We start from the raw sequence: 18,445 nt of genomic DNA, 5'->3' as shown, positions 1-18,445 counted from the left end.
AGTTCATTGCTATTTCTGTGCTTTATATGAAATGTTTCGAATGCAATGTGTATCATGTATGATCCTCTTAAATGTACGTTAAATAACTGTATCCCATTTCCATTCTCAATGACCATGTAGCGTGTGACAGCGTGGCGAGAATTCCATCATCATCGAAAGCAAGATTTTGACTTGCCTAGATGGTGGAGTGGTCTAGCGAGCTGGTTACATGTTGCTACGAGATTTGGTTCCGCAGGTCGTGAGTTCAACCCCGGGTAGGGGCGGAAGTGGGTATCCAAATAAAGTGAAATTTTCTGTGCTTTATATTAAATATATCATAGGATTAAACATTTTTTTTGAAGAATTTATCGATGTGTAAACTTTATACAGTTACATGATGGAAAGGGGTTGCCAAGAATTTGGAAAATCATATGGTCGACACAAGAAACCAAAATTATTAAAACCTTAGTTAAACTCTGGACAATACCTCCCATGATAAACATATATACATGCCAACTTTGTAACTCCGAATATAATGATATGTTTAAACACATTGCCTGCAGTTGTCCCAACTTTTCCTCAAACAGAGAACAATTTTGGGACGATATTACAAACCTTGATCTGTGTGTCTGTGCAGAATTCTGTGCCCTTGATGAAGAAGATTTATATACATATATGTTAGGTAAAGCCCCAATTTATCCACTGTCAGAACAGAAGGGAAAAAAGTTACTACTTCTATGTGGGAATTATTTACTTAACGTTTTTGCTATATACAAAAGGTGCATATGAATTTCAACTAAAAGTTAGTATACAATAAGTTCCTTTTATATCACATTTCCTTTCTTTTTTATTCATTTACATGTAATTATGTAATGGTAGTTTTTTTTTTTTTTTCTTTTCTTCGTTGTTCTCACATTTTCATATTTGTACATATGTTGTATAATTCATCCTTAATGGAATATATATATTTCTGATATACTCTCTGCAAAGAGGAATAAAATATTGAATGAATGAATTTGTTTTCATGTGTGTATGAATACATAGCGTTTTCGGATTTATTGATGTATAAACTCTTGTTCAGCTTTATTTTTGTCCAATCAAAACAATTGTAATAAATAACATTGGAATTATATATATACAATGCATATATATATATATATATATATATATATATATATATATATATATATATATACATACATACATACATACATACATACATACACACATATAATGAAACAAACTTTATTTTTAAAATTCCTGAGGGTATGAACAGTGGCGCTTCACGCCGGCGGACGTCATTACGCGCTTCATGACGTATGCCGGCGTCAACATCATCATTCATAGCATTATGGTGTGTATTTTTAAAAATGATATTTATTTTTAGACACACAGTATATCGTGTTACTTTTTGTGTATATGGTTATTTGACCTTGAACAATGCAATGCTGTTTCTAGTCTAGAGAAGCCACATCTACTAGCAACAACACACGTTGTTTTAAGCAGTTTATAAAGCCTGGTCAGTCAGCAAACCCAAAGATTTATACCTGTAGTAACATTTAACTAGTAAATACAATACAATGCATGCAATAACAATCTGTTCATTCACAAATATTTACATTCCATATCTAAACCAACTGTTAGAGTCATTTCCTCATGAATGAAAGGTAAAGATAACGAACAGTGGTCAATCTCATAAGTCCTATAAGGAATACAAGATGGAGAGTTGGACAAATACGGGCCCCTGGATATACCAGATAACTAGACCATTATAACTACCATAGAATTTGCGAAATGATGACTTTAAACAAGATTTATGAAACCCTGCACCATCAGTTTGTTTTTCAGTAACCTGCCTTGATTAAAAACTGATCATGTCTACAATGTGCGTATGATGATTTCATATGAATACATGTATTTTAACGGTTGGAAATATTCCGTCAGAAATGAAAGTAAAATGTAAATATACATGATAAAAATTTATAATTATAATAATAATAATTTGATTTTTGAAATTACATGAAGGTATGAACAGCAGACACTCACAACCGCATACACTAATGCGCTTCATGAAATATGATAACATAGTGTCGCATGTATGTTGGAAAATGAAATATCCCCCTCTCTCTTTCTTTCTCCCCACCCCCTCTCTCTCTCTCTATCTCACACATCAATTTTCTGATACATTTTCATATCATATTTACATTCAATTTGTGTATTCAGCTTTATTTCTAATAAAACCCATTGCTTGTCACTTGCAACTATGAAATAACGCTTCCCTATATCATACGATGGTGTATATGAGCTTAAAGCACGTTCTCCTTCGATTTTATTTGTGGAATTTATTACCTAATACAGGTATGGAGAAATGTCAAGGTCAGGTGATTTTTAGGTCAATAATATCTATACTTTCCGTACTTGAAAGTATTTTATATAAAAATACAGAAAACTAGAAATATGAATAATATAATATCTTTCTTTGCTTTCTTATTCGGGAGAAGAGGGTCTGCAATAAACTAATATTTCATTCCTTCTGTTTTATTATGTTTGTATCTAACAAGATTTATAAAAATTATATCCCAATGTTATTCTTGTTTAGGTTGTCTGAGTTGTAATTTTGACACTGGGGATCTCTCTATTATAGGGGTTGTAAATACGTTGTCAACTTCCTCAATCGTCATTAATAAATTTCAACCAACAATATGTATTCTATTGTTAAGGAGATATGCTACACCAGAGAAATTTGATATGGGTGAAAAGTGGAGGATATGTACAACAATATTTTGAAATTGAAAACTTTCAAAAATAACAAAGCTGCGGGACATGAGAAAACCGGTTTTTTCGAATAGTATTCATATATTCTTATAAAAATGGAGAGCATATATATTTTTCTTGCAATGTTTACGACCTACATAGCCTGTTTAACAAACCAAAGAAAACACTTTACTATTTACTTTAAAAATTAAACTCATTATATTCATCGACATTATATTTAGCTCAGTCCCTATTCAGATGTTGATGCTGGTACTTAATTTTAAAACTTTCAAAATACGCATGTAAATATTTGAGATAGCAACAGTAAAAATGCCTATCTTAAATGTTTACAAATATTGAGTTTAAAGGCTTTTAAGGAGTTGTACAATTTGGGGAATGCCTCCAATGTGCCGTTAAAGTTCTTTGTCTTCAATGTGCCTTTAAAGTTCTTTTTTTTTTCTTTCTTCCAATAAGCCGCATGCCACCGTGTCGAGAACTGACTCTCTACACGTACTGATATTTTTATGTAGAATTCGTTGTCTGAAGAAACACTAATGATGTACACTCTGATATACAACAATGTATTTATACTTTACGTCATCAGACGTACAGATGTACGCCTTGATCGGTACAGAATATGTGACTTGCCATCGATCTAGCTGGTGTAAAAAAAATTATTTGGGAAATAAATACTATTTGTCATGGTATATGTTTGTTTTAGGAGGTATTTTCAAAATGTAATAAACTGACTTTTGTGTCTGTAAAATCACACCATTGCTATGTACCTTTTACGTCATAAAACTTACGTCTTAAATAAAAACAATAACGATTATGTGTGTACAGTATTGAAAGAAAGAAGAAAACAAGGCTAGCAATAAATCAAACAACTTTAAAATCACAAATTGTTGCCTGATTTCATGCATTAACTATTATGCATTATCTGTTACAGTAATATTCAAGCTAAAGCGAAGTTTGGGGGAACAAACAAACGAAAGAGAGAAAAAAGAGAGAGAGGAAAAACACCGACAGTAGACCAAAGTCCACACTATCCACGATAATTACATGTTCAGTAATCTTAAAAACCATGTTGTAACATTGGGTTTGAAATAAGATATTATGCAAACTTACATGAAATTAGTTATTTAAAATATTCATTCTGATCAAATGATTTTCGACATACTTGTAATACATATAGGTAAGCGCCATTTGAAAATAACGAACAGTAATTACAAAATAAAGAGTTGGGCAAACAAGAATATCAAATAAAAGTAGAGCATAGGTTTTACTTCATCGTAAAATCAATAGACACTGTTTATATTTCACGGCGTGGTATTCAACTCTTTGATAGATGCATGTCGACCACAAATAACTCCCGAAGACAGTGCTCAAAATGGACACGGACATTACCGAAACTCCACCATCCCCTGGTGAGGATCTCCTCAAACAAAGACAGGTAAGACTAACGAACCCCCCTCTCCACAGGTGTGTTCCAGTACCTGTTTATCAAACGACAACCCCTGCACTTCCGGATCTATATTTGGATACGTTGATTTTAACGAATGTAATGAACATTTACTAAAAATTACACAGATGGATTTAACTGGAAATTAGCTGTCTAAGTCACATGTGTTGATTATCTCGGATTACTAAACAACTGACTAATATTTATGTGTGTTAAAAAAAAAACTTATATTTTTTGTCGTAATTGGTCAAGCAGCAATAACAGGGCCGTAAATTACATGGAGGCGGAGGAGGCAGCTGCCTCCTCCAACTTTTGAGCCAAAAAAAATTAAAATTTAAAGTTCATTAAAATTTATGTTGTTTCCAATAACTAAGAACATGATACCTCCCTTAAAAAGCATTCCAAATCTTTCTTTTAGAATGAGTTAGTCAAGTAACATCTTAGAAGGCCCTAGAATCAAGGATTTTGCACGAAACGTGTTCAGTGTGCACAAAATGTGCTCAGCGTCTGGGGGCCTGGGCGGCCCCCAGACCCCCGCCTAATTTCCTGCCTCCTCCAAATTGAAGGTTAATTTACGGCCCTGAATAAACAACAAAAGTGGCGACACAACCTATGAAGGCACTCATCCATTTCAGGTGCGTGCGCCGATAATGTCCGTGCGCCGATAACCATTATCAAATATGCCAAGACAACACCGCGACGTTGGTTTAACCACTAAAGAACACATTTACAAAGCAACAATACATAATAACTAACCAAGGTAGAGATGAGAGTGAGTGGGTTTTTCAACATTTTAGTAGAATATAAATAACCTATCGGACAATTTTTTAGTTATCTCCAGCTACATGCAAGATGTCGGCTGCTTGCAGTGCAAGAATGGCGTCACGATTTGTAACTTCTTATATATGAATGAACTAGAATCCAGCTGACCTCGCTTCCTCTCGTAAAGTGACGTCAATCTTAAAGTGTGTAGATTGTAATAAACTGAAGGAGTTTAAAAATACAATACTGGGTACTTTTTGTCTTATTTCATTAATTTGGAAACATATCATACTTCAGGTTTATAATCTTTGATCAAGTTGATAAAGTCTTATATCCATCCATTTAAAGTATTCCCAAACGGATGAAACAAAATGGCTATATGAAATTCCCCTCCCCCAATTTATTTACAAAAATAAATTTTCTTGTTTCATGTTCACGAATCATCTCATTAACAGTTGCACTTTTATGATTTAAATGTTACACGGTGCATACATTCGCCACCACAGGCGTAGCTTGGGTTCGAATATTACCGAGGCAGGGGATCTGGGGGGCGCAGCCCCCCAGAAGCTATCGACATTTTAACAACGTAAAAGGTGTCTTTTTTTTTTTTTTTTTTTTTTTTTTAACCGAGGCAGCTGCCTCGGTTGCCTCAATGGAAGCTACGCCACTGGCAACACACAGTATATAGCTTGAGGTTTCCTCGTTAGCCGAAATTCCCATAGGGATTTGGCCCCGCCCATACCTTTACAGATCTAGAAATATATGGACGATAGTAGGTGCAGTTAGATAATCTAGGCTATGGTTGTATATTATCAAAAACTTTTTTTGTATGGCGATAAACGTAGCCCATATCGCCGATATTAAAAAAAAAAAATCAGCAAAACTTTTAGGAACATAAACACGCCTTCAACATCATGTACTTTAGACAGAATGTATTCGATACATACGGTATACATGTATATGTAATGTATTACACTTTTTCATAAATTGTTTTAGTTGTAAACGTGTAGATATCATTATCAGAAATAAGTTTACGTTTCTGAATCTAATTTTATAAACAAATAATTATATATTTTGTTTACATTACACGCAAGTGGAATGCACTGGTATGGTTTTATTTTCTTTATTAAAATACACACTATACAGGTAGATCTTTTGGTTCATTATTCTACTTGTAATATATAATTAACCAAAACATAAGGACTTACGCGTATACTACACATACAGGTATTTTTACAGCACGTACGTTCTTTTTTAAATATCAAAATAAATAATCAAGGTAAATGTATCCTAATATACGGGCCCAGATATTTATAGTATTTTGCTTCAAGGGAAATGCGATCAAGAGCCTGAGAAAAGGAGAGCAGGTCGGGCTAAGTATTTTTTATTCATTTTTGTGGGCACTTGTGACTTATATTTAGTACAGTGTACATAGCTATATTATATAGAGTTTGAACGAAACGTATGTTGACGGTTAACAGTTCTGCATAAAACTTCCGTATTTAGTTGAAAATAACTATTTGATGAATAAGATTTCTAATGATTTCTAATTTCATTTTTTTTCAGTGGCGATATCTCTGACCGAATATATTTTGATAACGTGTTTAGGTACATGTATTAGCAGTATCATCACAATGAATAAATAACATGCATTAAAAATACCAAGATTCTATAACACAATTAGATAAGTCACCCAATTCGTAAACGGGGAAAGGATATTCCTAAAGTGAATGTTGTCCTTTGTGTTAAGACCCGCCCATTTTGTTTATCATTATTCATGAAAAAGTACCATGACGAAAACTGCTAGTTATGGGGGTTAGAAATCAAATGATATTTCGACATTCCTCGTGACAAAAGTGAACTATTAAAACTATTCAGAAACCATTGCCTGTGGCGTCTATGTATAAGATTTAAACTGTTTTACAGTAGAATTACTTTTAGTGACCACAGAAAAGGGAGCCGTCTCCAATGGCTGGTTCACCTCATCCTTTTGATTTGGTTCACTAAAACCGGATAGGTTTATGACGGCGCGTAGGCGACGTTCTATTGATTGACAAATGGATTGAATTCTGCCACTCTTCCAACAACACCCTTCCCGGTTCTTGTGGATTCTGGGACGGCTGCATACACGTCTACCAAGCTCGTCACAATCATATCCAATCGCATTAACGTCTGGGGAAATGGCAGACCAATCAAGGACAATGCTACCATTTCTTTGAGGAAAATTCCGTGTCAATCGCGTAGTTTGTACTCGCGCATTGTCCTTCTGAAAATCTAATCTGTTACTTTGTTTGTGTAAATGTTTCAATGGCGCCAACACAGACTGCGGAACATGGTCCATATACGACTGTACAATTAAGTTTCCGTGCAAAATACTAGTAAACAAGTGGGGGAGGGGGGTGTTATCCGCACCCCAAACCAAGACTTTACTTCCGCCAAATCTGTCTCGTTAAAGTACATCATAGTCTACATAACGTTTGTTCACATGTCAGAAAACTCGTATTCTGCCGTTCTCGTTACTAACGTTGAATCTTGATTTGTCGATGGTTGGGTTTACCCTGTAAACCTTTAAAAGGTCTCCTGAAGAGAATCTCATGACGTTTCAGTTCTACGGTGAATTATCCTACCATGGTATTCAATTGTTTCCCCCCTCGTCGTCATCGCAGCAGACGTAACCTATTCCGCAAATGGCGTTGCCGCACGAACGCCTATTGACGTTGTGTTGTGACAAATGGTCGACCAGGTCTTGATTGATCATTAATGGACCCTGAAGTCGTATCAATCAGCTTTTAGTGATAGAGTGAACGTTAAACCGTCAAGCTACTTCCCGCTGACTGACGCCTGATTGCACCATACCGAATGCTTGATTTTGCATATCATTACTTAAACGCGGCATTTTTTACCTTTCTAATTTCTTAAACCCGCGCTTTCTAAAAATAAGTTCGAGTATATCATTGTTACATAATGTACCCTGGTCCGCCATACTTTCTTCTTCCTGAAACTCCTCCTTCATTTTGTCCCGCGGGGATCCGAGTTAAAATAGGTCTTCAGTAACCCTTGTTTGTCGTAAGAGGGGACTAAATGGGGCGGTCCTTCGGATGAGACCGCCAAAACAAAAACAAAAAAACCGAGGCCCCTTGTCACAGCGGGTGTGGTACGTAAATATTCCTCCCTGCTCAAAGGCCGTGAGCGGAGAGTATAGGCTTAAATTTTGCAGCCCTTCACCGGCAATGGTGAGTGTAAAATTCTCGAGCGGGATGTTAAACAATATACACCAACCAACCTCTATTATTTTGGAATATGATATGTGGTGTCCTGTCGATGTGCAATAAGGTTTCGAAATTTTCAATTTTACCCTGTGGGCCAAAGGGGGTTAAAAAACGATGGGTTTAGTTCTTTCAAAATTTTTCGTTCTCAAGACTCCTCATACATTTTATGCAATAGCCAAAATCATCTTTTGGAAGATGATTGGTTTTGCGAAAAGCATTTTTTTTTCAAACATCCCTCGGTGCCCGAAACTTTTCTTACATTTTACACAGTAGCTAGATAAAAATAATCTTCGAGCCAAGTACAAAGTGTAAAAAAAAAAAAATCAAAAAAAAAAAAACAACAAAAAAAAAACAAGGAAAAACCCGAAAGTTTTCTTTTATTTAAATCCTGGCTCCCATTGCTCCTCATCATTGATGGTGTGCTGTACATTCAGATTTTCATATTCTCATGTATTTAAAAAAACAACCCGAAATTTGTTTCTCAAATCAATATAAAACTGCATGCCCTCAGTGCACCTATCCATTGCCGCGGTGGTCTAGTGGTTATCTAGAGTGTTCGCCCCGCATGCGGAAGGTTAGGGTTCGAATCTTGGCCGCGCATACCTTAGTCGTTAAAACAGGTAGTGACAGTTCCATCGCCAAACGCTCGGCATCAGGTGTGAATGTCACGGGTCCTCGGATATCACGCTAAAGAACCCTCACTGCTCAATGGCCGTAAGCGCCGAGTAAGGGCCTAAATTTGAAGCCCTTCACCGGTCTTGGTGACGTCTCCATATGAATGAAAAATTCTCGAGAGAAACGTTAAGCAAGATACAATCAATCAATCAATCCATGAATGGGGAAAAGAAAAACACTTAAACATCTATCAAATGATACCGAATTATTTCTTATATTTATTTGTGTTCTTCATCTTGATGTATGTACTCACAGTAAACACTATAAATATCAACTCTATTTTTTATTTTTGTCGTAGATTCTTGCCATTCGTTTACAACGATCGATACGAGAGAAAAAACTTCACGAAGTTAAGAAATTTATAAAAGAAAAAGCCGATGTGAATTACAAAGACGCAGTAAGATATACTTTCTGTATGAAACGATAAAACAGCGTTATTATTCTGAAAAATATATGATAAGAAGGTCATATCCTTATATTAAATTTTGTACTCAGTTCTATATGATGATATATTCTTACCACCTAAAATCATCAGATAATTGCAGGTATATTTTGAAGCTTTTTACTCATTGCATTGTATTAATCGTTTGCATGGATTTCAATCTTAGACAGGTAGTTCCGCCATTCATTATGCATCACAGGAAGGAAATCTAGAGATTGTGAACATCTTAATTGATACCGGAGCCATTGTCAACACATTTGATAACGTAAGGACTAAGACCGTTATTAGTGGGAGTTTTAGCGAGATACAAATATTAGCGATTTTTCAATAAAAATTGGTATACATATATATTCAGCGAAAGCTAATTTTACCAACATTATAATTCCAAGAAAGGTAACTATTAATTCCAATGTGTAATGAATTGTTAGCGATAATCAATTTTAGCGATGTCAACACCCTCGTTGATAATTCCAAAATTAAGTCCTCGCTAAAATTCTGCTTATACCTCTGTTAGGGTACAATAACAATATTTGCATGTTATCTTTTATTTATGAAATAACAACGTGCAGTTTGTGTTATGGAAACATGGCAACCATGGAAGTGAAAATCTTCTCAAGAACCACTGGCCCTGAAAAGTTGAAATTTACATGCAATCTCCCGGAGTTAGTGTAAATCCAACTTTGTTCAGATTGTGGTCCCTTTATCTTCACAAGTCCAGGGTTATCAGGGCCGTAAATTACATGGAGGTGGAGGAGGCAGCTTTTGAGCCAAAAAAATTAAAATTTAAAGTTCATTAGAATTTATGTTGTTTCCAATAACTAAGAACATGATACCTCCCTTAAAAAGCATTCCAAATCTTTCTTTTAGAATGAGTTAGTCAAGTAACATCTTAGAAGGCCCTAGAATCAAGGATTTTGCACGAAACGTGTTCAGTGTGCACAAAATGTGCTCAGCGTCTAATTTCCTGCCTCCTTCAAATTGAAGGTTAATTTACGGCTCTGGTTATTGATTCGTTACCTCGCACTATTACCCTTGACACCAGTCATCATTTAAGGCATTCAATTTCTGTTTAGAACTACCACACTCCTCTCCACAAGGCCGCCATGAGGGGACACCCCCTAGTGGCTGTTGCCCTGGTAGCCGCTGGGGCAGAGGTCGGGGCTCTCGATTGGGTAAGTTCTAATTGCATTATATTTATAGCTAATTTAGAGGATTAGACGCAGACGTTAAGTGACATAATATCTATAACCATTTATTAATTCTTTTGCATGTCTTAAAATCATCAAAATTAACATGTACATGGCATGTGCATTTGGGTCAAAAAGGATGATTAATGATATGGAACCAATTATGCCCTTGAATTGACCTTTAAATGTTTTATAGTCACAAAATATTTTAATGAAGAGTTATATGCAGATTTCTGTGTTCCTATTTATAGAAGAAAGGTGGTTCCAAATATGACATCATCAATGTGCGCCTTCTACTCGTTTAAACGTTTATGAAATGTGCACATTTGTGTACCTTTTTTTCCGCACGTCAAGGGTGTATCGAAGATGTAGGCCTTAATGAAAGAACAAAAGTGTCCCCTAATTACATGCAAGGTGAAGATAACGAACAGTGATCAATCTCATAACTCCTATAAGCAATACAAAATAGATAGTTGGGCAAACACGGACCCCTGGACACACCAGAGGTGGGATCAGGTACCTAGGAGGAGTAAGCATCCCCTGTTGACCGGTCACACCCGCCGTGAGCCCTATATCTTGATCAGGTAAACGGAGTTATCCGCAGTCAAAATTAGTGTGCCAATCGGTATGAAACATGTCAGACAGCATTTGACCCAATGCGAGGTTGTACTGACGAAGTAGATCGTTATAACGACCATAGAATTTGCGAAATGCTGACTTCAATCGATACTGTTGAAATCCCTGTACCATCAACTTGTTTGTCAGTAGCTTACCTCGATTTAAAACCTGACTATACGCAGAGTAGTGATCATGTACAACAACGAAACAGACAATGAGTCCATTTCTCCAATACACTCAATGTTTAAAAAAACCCATTAAAATCTAGCATAAAATGTGACATTCTCATTGACACGACAGACAAAAAAAACAAAAAAACAACGTCATTCCGACACCAGATAATAAGAAATGGCGCGAAACTGGTTTTAGATATGGTGATTAATCTGAAGTGTGAAGAAGTATATTTAAAATTCCGAAGACTGTACATCGATTGTTGCTAGGGAATTTTAAAAATCTCGTTACACTAGTGTTACTTCACTTTACCCGGACATCATAATGAGGATAATTATGCCACATGGACCTCGTTCAGGACCATCCGGCATCATTCGGAGCGATCGCAATTCTTCGGTTCTCTGGCATCATTCGGAACAGGGGGGAAACTCAGAGGAGATGATATACATTATTCAGACAAGGGAGCTTGATTGATGGTATATTGTTTAACGTTCCTTTTAAGAATATTTTACTGACAAACACTTATGGCATTTGAACAGGGAGGGATCTTTATCGTGCCACACCTGCTGTGACACGGGGCCTCAATTTTTGTGGCCTCATCTGGAGGATCGCCCCATTTAGTCGCCTCTTACGACAAGCAAAGGGTACTGAGGACCTATTGTAAACCGGATCCCCACGGGGTCAGATAAGAGAGACAAAATGTGAATGCGATAATTATACAAACAAGAAAGATATTAAAGACAAATTGTAAATGCAGTAATTAGACAAAAAAAGCATGTTTTGTTGAAACTGCCCTCTTGTACTTGTCTCCCCTTTTCAGGATAATTGTTCTCCGTTTGAAAAGTCCATCATCTTCCAACATTATAAGTTGAGCAAAATCTTGATGCTCTTTGGTGCACATCCATATCTAAAAGACAGGGTAAGTTACAACAATGCCACAATTAATATTAATCCTCTATAGAATATTTTTTACGCAATTTACGTTTGGTATCGAACTGGATGTTATGAATATTTGTACGCACTGCTCCAATTCAGATCCATAAATTATTCTGTTACTGTAAAGATAGCAATTTCCTCACAAATGCGTTGCAGTTCTGAACAATGCGCGCATGAATCTTGATGAATATACAGTACACGACACGAGTTTTATATACCCCACCTTGGAAAGACCACGGTGGAAAATCCACGGAGACACACCGTGTCCTCCGTGTTCCACGGTGTGTGTTATTTGCGAATACACATACCTTCAAGGAGCTTTGATGTGGCCATGGGCGCCTTGCAGGATATGTGAAAATGTACTGCAGGCTAAATAATCATGATAAAGGTGGAATGTTAAGAAAAGAAAAAAATTTCAATACCTCCCCCCATACTTATATTGTTTTACAGCATTTTGAGCCAATTCCAACGATACCAAACACTATATATTATGTTTTTGAGAAAGCCTGATTTTGAAATTTTTTCTTTTAGTCTTCTAATCCCTTTCTTCATTAAAATATCCTTAAATTATGCGTACTTTCAGGCAATTTCTGTTTTGAATGCGAATTAGTATATTCACTAAATGAAAAGCATGCATCTCTCTCTCTCTCTCTCTCTCTGTGTGTGTGTGTGTGTGTGTGACAAATGCGCTATTTAAGGTACATAATTACTTCCATCATATTGTGTTACAAATATAACTTGATCCAATATAGAAATTGGAGCATTGTCGATGATTAACAAATTGGAATTAATTTATTACATAATTCATAGAAGCAAAAATACACAACCATCGAATGATTTATTTTTAAAATCCCGAATTAATTACATTTGACCGAGACTTATGTTCAATGCACTTTGATAGAGATTTTCTTTAAAAAAAAAATGTTCATCGGGAGTGTCTGAATAATGCAATTTATGATTTTTGTATAACAAGTATATACCAAACAAATTTCTAGGGTCTTTGTCACAGTATAACTAAATTACGGTTAGCTAGTTTGGGTATTTGAAATTGACAGCAGTTTTTGACTTCTTATGAAAAATGTGAAATATATTGGGTCGGCGCGATATCAGAATTAGTCTAAGATCACGGGTAACTTGCGCCGACCCAATATATTTCACACTTTCCGCCAGAAGCCACGCACTTCTGTTGATTTCAAAGACTCCCAATTGTTCTATTGAGGCGAAAACCCCTTCGAATTTGCATGGAATGTACAAGTTATACACAGGTAATTGTTATAGTCATAGATCATAGTCCCGCTAACCCGACAAATTTTTTTTTTATTATTTTAAAAAAGTTATTGAATGACGAAGTGTGACCAAACGAATGTAGGACAGAAAGTCACAGACAAAAAGTCACGGACAAAACGACCATGGACAAAAAGTCACAATAACAAATTTTATGAAAGTACAAATGTAGGACAAAATGTCACAGGACAAAAAGTCTAAGTTTTAAAAGAAAATAAGACAAGAAGTCACAATTTTTTTTATGAAAGTAGAACAAAATGTCACAGGACAAAAAGTCACAGTTTATAAGAAAATAAAAAATATTGATTTTTGATATATATTTGAAAACATATCTGTTCTTTTTGTAAAGTTTAAGAAAATATTTATGCAAAATTTATATTTTCTATGAGATTTTGATAATAATTATAAAATTGTTATTCCTTTTATCATATCTATTGTAAAATTTTGTTTTGATTTTTGAAAGAGATATTTTTTATTCAGATAAAATAAAAATAATATATATGGGGTCTCATTTGCGAAGTCATTTTTGTGACTTTTCCTCCCGATTTTGTGACTTTTTGTCCAGTGACATTTTGTCCTGTGACTTTTTCTCCTATCTGATCCAAAGTCATCATTGTGACCTTTTGTCCTACGGATTTTGTGACTTTTTGTCCTGTGACTTTCTGTCCGTATACCGACCAAACTGCAGATTGAACATTAAGATGGTTGTTAAATTGTCCGATTATGAAAACCTTCAATTGTGTACATAGGTGTGTGTGTGTTTGGGGGGGGGGGGAGTAGTCTTCATCCGCTGGAACTCTCAATCCCCCTTCCGACTTCAATTTCTTAAATCGCGCAGTGGGTAGGTCGCTACAAGGATAAATTCTTAACTTTCAAATTACACCCCTTCCGATTCTACGTGCCTGTAATCAATATTTAAGGATGTAAAACCTCAGTGTCAAATGCAACTAGTTCATGAAAAAAAAAGACTAATATCAATATAAACAAATATGACTTTACGATTTGCATTTTATTTGCTTCTATGGATTATTAAAAATTTCAATTGCCATATGAAATAATTTTTAAATTTAGATGCATTGGATAATGAAAGCAACAGAGAGAGAGAGAGAGAGAGAGAGAGAGAGAGCATTGGTAATCATTGATTATAATATATATGAATGTATGCAGATACGGGAAGTTTAAAACGTTCAGTATTAATCTTGAAAGTACAATTTCTTTCTGATTAATTATCCATCCCTTTTCATTCTGATATTGTTTTTTTATTTCCCATATTGTTTTCTTTACATGTTAAATTTTTCGGCTGGTCCGGGTTAGGACTAATGGATGAGTCCTCCCCCCCCTTCTAAAACGATGTCACGTGCTTAGCTGTCTATCACCCTCTCAGTCAAAATTAAAATAACTACAAGCTATCCTACAACATTTGGATTTACTGGATAATTCTTCGATTTAAACTTCATAATACATGTTTATGAAAGCGGACGCGGACTATCTAGGTATTTTTTTTCCATCTTCGCTAACCAAGATTATTCGTCCACGAAGGCACAGTTGACCCAAAACCCATTGCTGGCGGAGATTAGATGAATTGTACCCCCGTATTACATGTATGTTATACATGTCACTGACCAAAACCTAGTGCGTTTGTTTTACAACTTTCATTCAGAAGACGGGCAAGTTTGTGAGTCACTGAATAAACGAGAAAACGTCTGCATTTTTATTTCAATCGTTGTCAAGTGTATACTTTGTGATATTTCAAGACTACATGTACTCAATTCAATTTATTGCAATGATATACAGAGATATAAAGACAAAAAGCTGTTATATATACATTTAATGAATAATACATGCGTGAAATAGAGTATTTATCAAGTTAGAAAAAAAAAACCGTGTTATTATTAATGTGAAGTATGGGCATTCTAGGTAAGGGAGCACATTTTATTTATTTTCCTAATGAAAGTAGAGTTTTACAACAACAACAACAACAAACAAAAAAAAAAAAAAAAAGAACATTGATTGTTAGACATGATTTGTTTAAAAGTAAAGATATTTTTAATTTTTATTTGATTAGGTGATAAAAATTTCATTCTTTGTTCACATTGCATCACAGTTGAGTACATAATGAAATTCATCTCCAATGCAAACATGTATAAAGCAGATTTTAATCACATATTCCTAATTACAATGGAAACCTTACGTTAGAAAACCCCCACTGCTTATGTTATACATTTCTTTGAGCTGCTATTTTACTGGCATGTGATTGTCGTTATTTATGACCCTTCTTTTATTTGGTGAACTTGTGCTGCACGTGCCGTGAAACAATGTACCGACGAGTGGTGGGAATAACACAGGTGTGTTTATATACCAGATGTCGATAATTTGGCTGCACGTGCCGTGAAACAATGTACCGACGAGTGGTGGGAATAACACAGGTGTGTTTATATACCAGATGTCGATAATTTGGGCGTTTCATTAAAAGATTTGAACGTCTGCAAGAAAGTCTACATACGAATATGTACCGAAAACACCATCGTATCATTAAACAACAATTACGAAATTGAATGATTTATAGCTAACTTCTAAATAATGAATGGTGTGGGTTGCATGCATGCTGGCCAAGCAAAACGGTTTTGTACAGGTGACATCCACGGAGATGCGCGGTGGCATCCACGGAGACCCTCCGTGTGTTATATAACCCTCTTTGGCTATTTTATGTAGAAGTACAGCCACCCAACTTCACAGGCACGTTTTCATCTTATTTATTTCGGAACTTACTCCAACAACAGAACACATAGTAACAAAAGCCAGCATGGTTTATGATATCCGAAATGCAATCCAATGTCGTGGTCAATAATATAACACACACACCCCCCCACCCACCCCCGCAAAAATATAAAATTATGTTAATTTTATAAGAACCATGTCATTGAGAAAGCAATCCAGTTACACTGACCAAAATGTGTGTGTGTATATATATATATATATATATATATATATATATATCACAGGGCATAATGAAAAGTGAAGATGATATATAAAATGCAGTCACGTGTTTGAAGTGAACACCAATGCTACCGGTAATATTCATACAATCTGAGTGCAAAATATACACCTCAGCAAATAAACTTTGCAAAGTGAAATGACATAATCAGTAACATGTTACTTTCAACCTTCTGTCATTCATGTTATGTATGCAAGTATATAATGGTGTGTAAGCTCACAAATCATTCCTGGGTCAGTGACTAGAACATTTACACAGTGGTAATACAATAAATGTAGTTATATATCAATACTTCATCATATGATATGAAACCACTATCATACGCTGACATTAAACTGATAAATCCACATAAAAGTAGACCTCAAAACAAAGTGGTCATATGCCCATAAATGCAAAATGTGAGAGAAAACAAAATTATTAGGTACCTACCTCTTGAGTAGAAAAAAAAATAACTAAAGAGGCAAGAAAATATATCCATATAAAAATATTCATGGTTCATAAGCAGTCTCTTGGAATGATTATTCATACACTTCTTCAAAATTCAAACAATACATACATATACATGTATACATGTTTATTTAACCCTAACATGTTAATTCACAAAAAACTGTAATACCTATAACCCAGTAAAATATACAATTATGTCAAACCCATTAAAATATACAATTATGTCAAACCCATTAAAATATACAATTATGTCAAGAATGGAGGAGGATTTTGCTTCACTAATTGTTGAGTTTTGGCATTTAACGCTTCCCATGGTAACCACATAGAATTTTGAGCAGTTTCACCATAAAAGTGAACAAGGTATTCCTTTGAATGACCTTATCCTCTTTGTCCAAGGACACGTTTCACTTTGTACCAGAGTCTGACATTGAACTAATTTCAACTGACAAAGGATCCTGATGGTCCAAGTCTCTATACCGAAGATGTTTCTTCCGGAGACGAGAAGGTCGCACTCGTTCTTGTGGCACAGATGGCTTAGGATCACTCTCTTCTGGAATAGCTTCCCGGGGTTCCTCAGGCATAATGCCATCCTTAAGATCAAGTTCCAAGTTTGGCTGAGCGTCTGTCTGTTTATGTTTATCAGAGGATGTAAGTGACACAGTGGTACGAGTTACAACTGGTCCAAGAAGATAAGGCTGCGGTGATGGTGCACGTATATAGGCCATTTTCAATCTGTTGACATTGACAGGTTCACTCAAAATCTTCCCTGTAGTCTGATCCTGGATCATCACACGAGAGTCGGAGCAGACTGAATGAACTATGTAGGGTACAGAAAACGTGTCTTGAAGTTTGTGCGCCGGTCCTACTGCAGGTATGGCTTCAACTCTGTCTGGTGGTGGGGAAAGACCGTCTTTAGATATTACATGTCCAAGGAAAATACATTCCCGTTGTGAAAATGACCATTTGCTTGGATTGAGTTTAAGACCAGCCATTTGAAATCGTTCAAAGAGGTCCGATAGGTCCTTCATGTGAGAGTCAAAAGTATCAGAACAAATAATCACAATGCTGAACGAAAGGTAAATCCATGTAATACTTTGTTCATCAATTAGTTAGGTGCTGTGCTGAGTCCCATTGATAGTCGTAAAAATTTGTAAGTCCCAAAGCATGTGTTGTATACAGTGTATTGTGACGATTCTGGAGCTATTCCCATTTGAAAGAATCCGAAACTCAGATCGATGGTTTGGTACACGATGAGTGAATGATTCTGCTTACTCCTTTAAGTTAGGTATGGCATACCTGAAATGCTGCGATTGGGAATTCAGGTAACGAAAATCACAGCAGAAACGATACGTCGACAGATTAGACTCCTTGGAGCCTGGTTTTTACACCCGGTTGTGGTTTCTTTCTCTGGCTTACTAGAACAATAGAGCTTGTAATGGGCACATTCTCATCAGCTGCTACAGA

General features: G+C 35.6%; 1 protein-coding gene across 1 annotated transcript in view; it reads left to right on the top strand.

The window, feature by feature from the left end:
* The first annotated feature begins 3,116 nt into the window (after nucleotides 1-3,116).
* The window catches only part of LOC125665632 (uncharacterized), a 30,774-nt gene continuing 15,445 nt past the window's right edge, over nucleotides 3,117-18,445 (top strand). Inside the window, exons 1-6 of the mRNA XM_048898375.2 lie at nucleotides 3,117-3,797; nucleotides 4,082-4,186; nucleotides 9,200-9,298; nucleotides 9,510-9,608; nucleotides 10,417-10,515; nucleotides 12,140-12,238. Coding sequence (XP_048754332.2) covers nucleotides 4,124-4,186; nucleotides 9,200-9,298; nucleotides 9,510-9,608; nucleotides 10,417-10,515; nucleotides 12,140-12,238 — 459 coding nt within the window. The 5' untranslated portion in view covers nucleotides 3,117-3,797; nucleotides 4,082-4,123. The remainder of the gene's footprint in view (nucleotides 3,798-4,081; nucleotides 4,187-9,199; nucleotides 9,299-9,509; nucleotides 9,609-10,416; nucleotides 10,516-12,139; nucleotides 12,239-18,445) is intronic.

Source organism: Ostrea edulis, chromosome 10 (genome assembly GCF_947568905.1).
Source record: "Ostrea edulis chromosome 10, xbOstEdul1.1, whole genome shotgun sequence".
NCBI lineage: Eukaryota > Metazoa > Mollusca > Bivalvia > Ostreida > Ostreidae > Ostrea > Ostrea edulis.
Note: the sequence above shows the minus strand (reverse complement) of the source record. Positions and strands in the feature narration are given on the sequence as shown.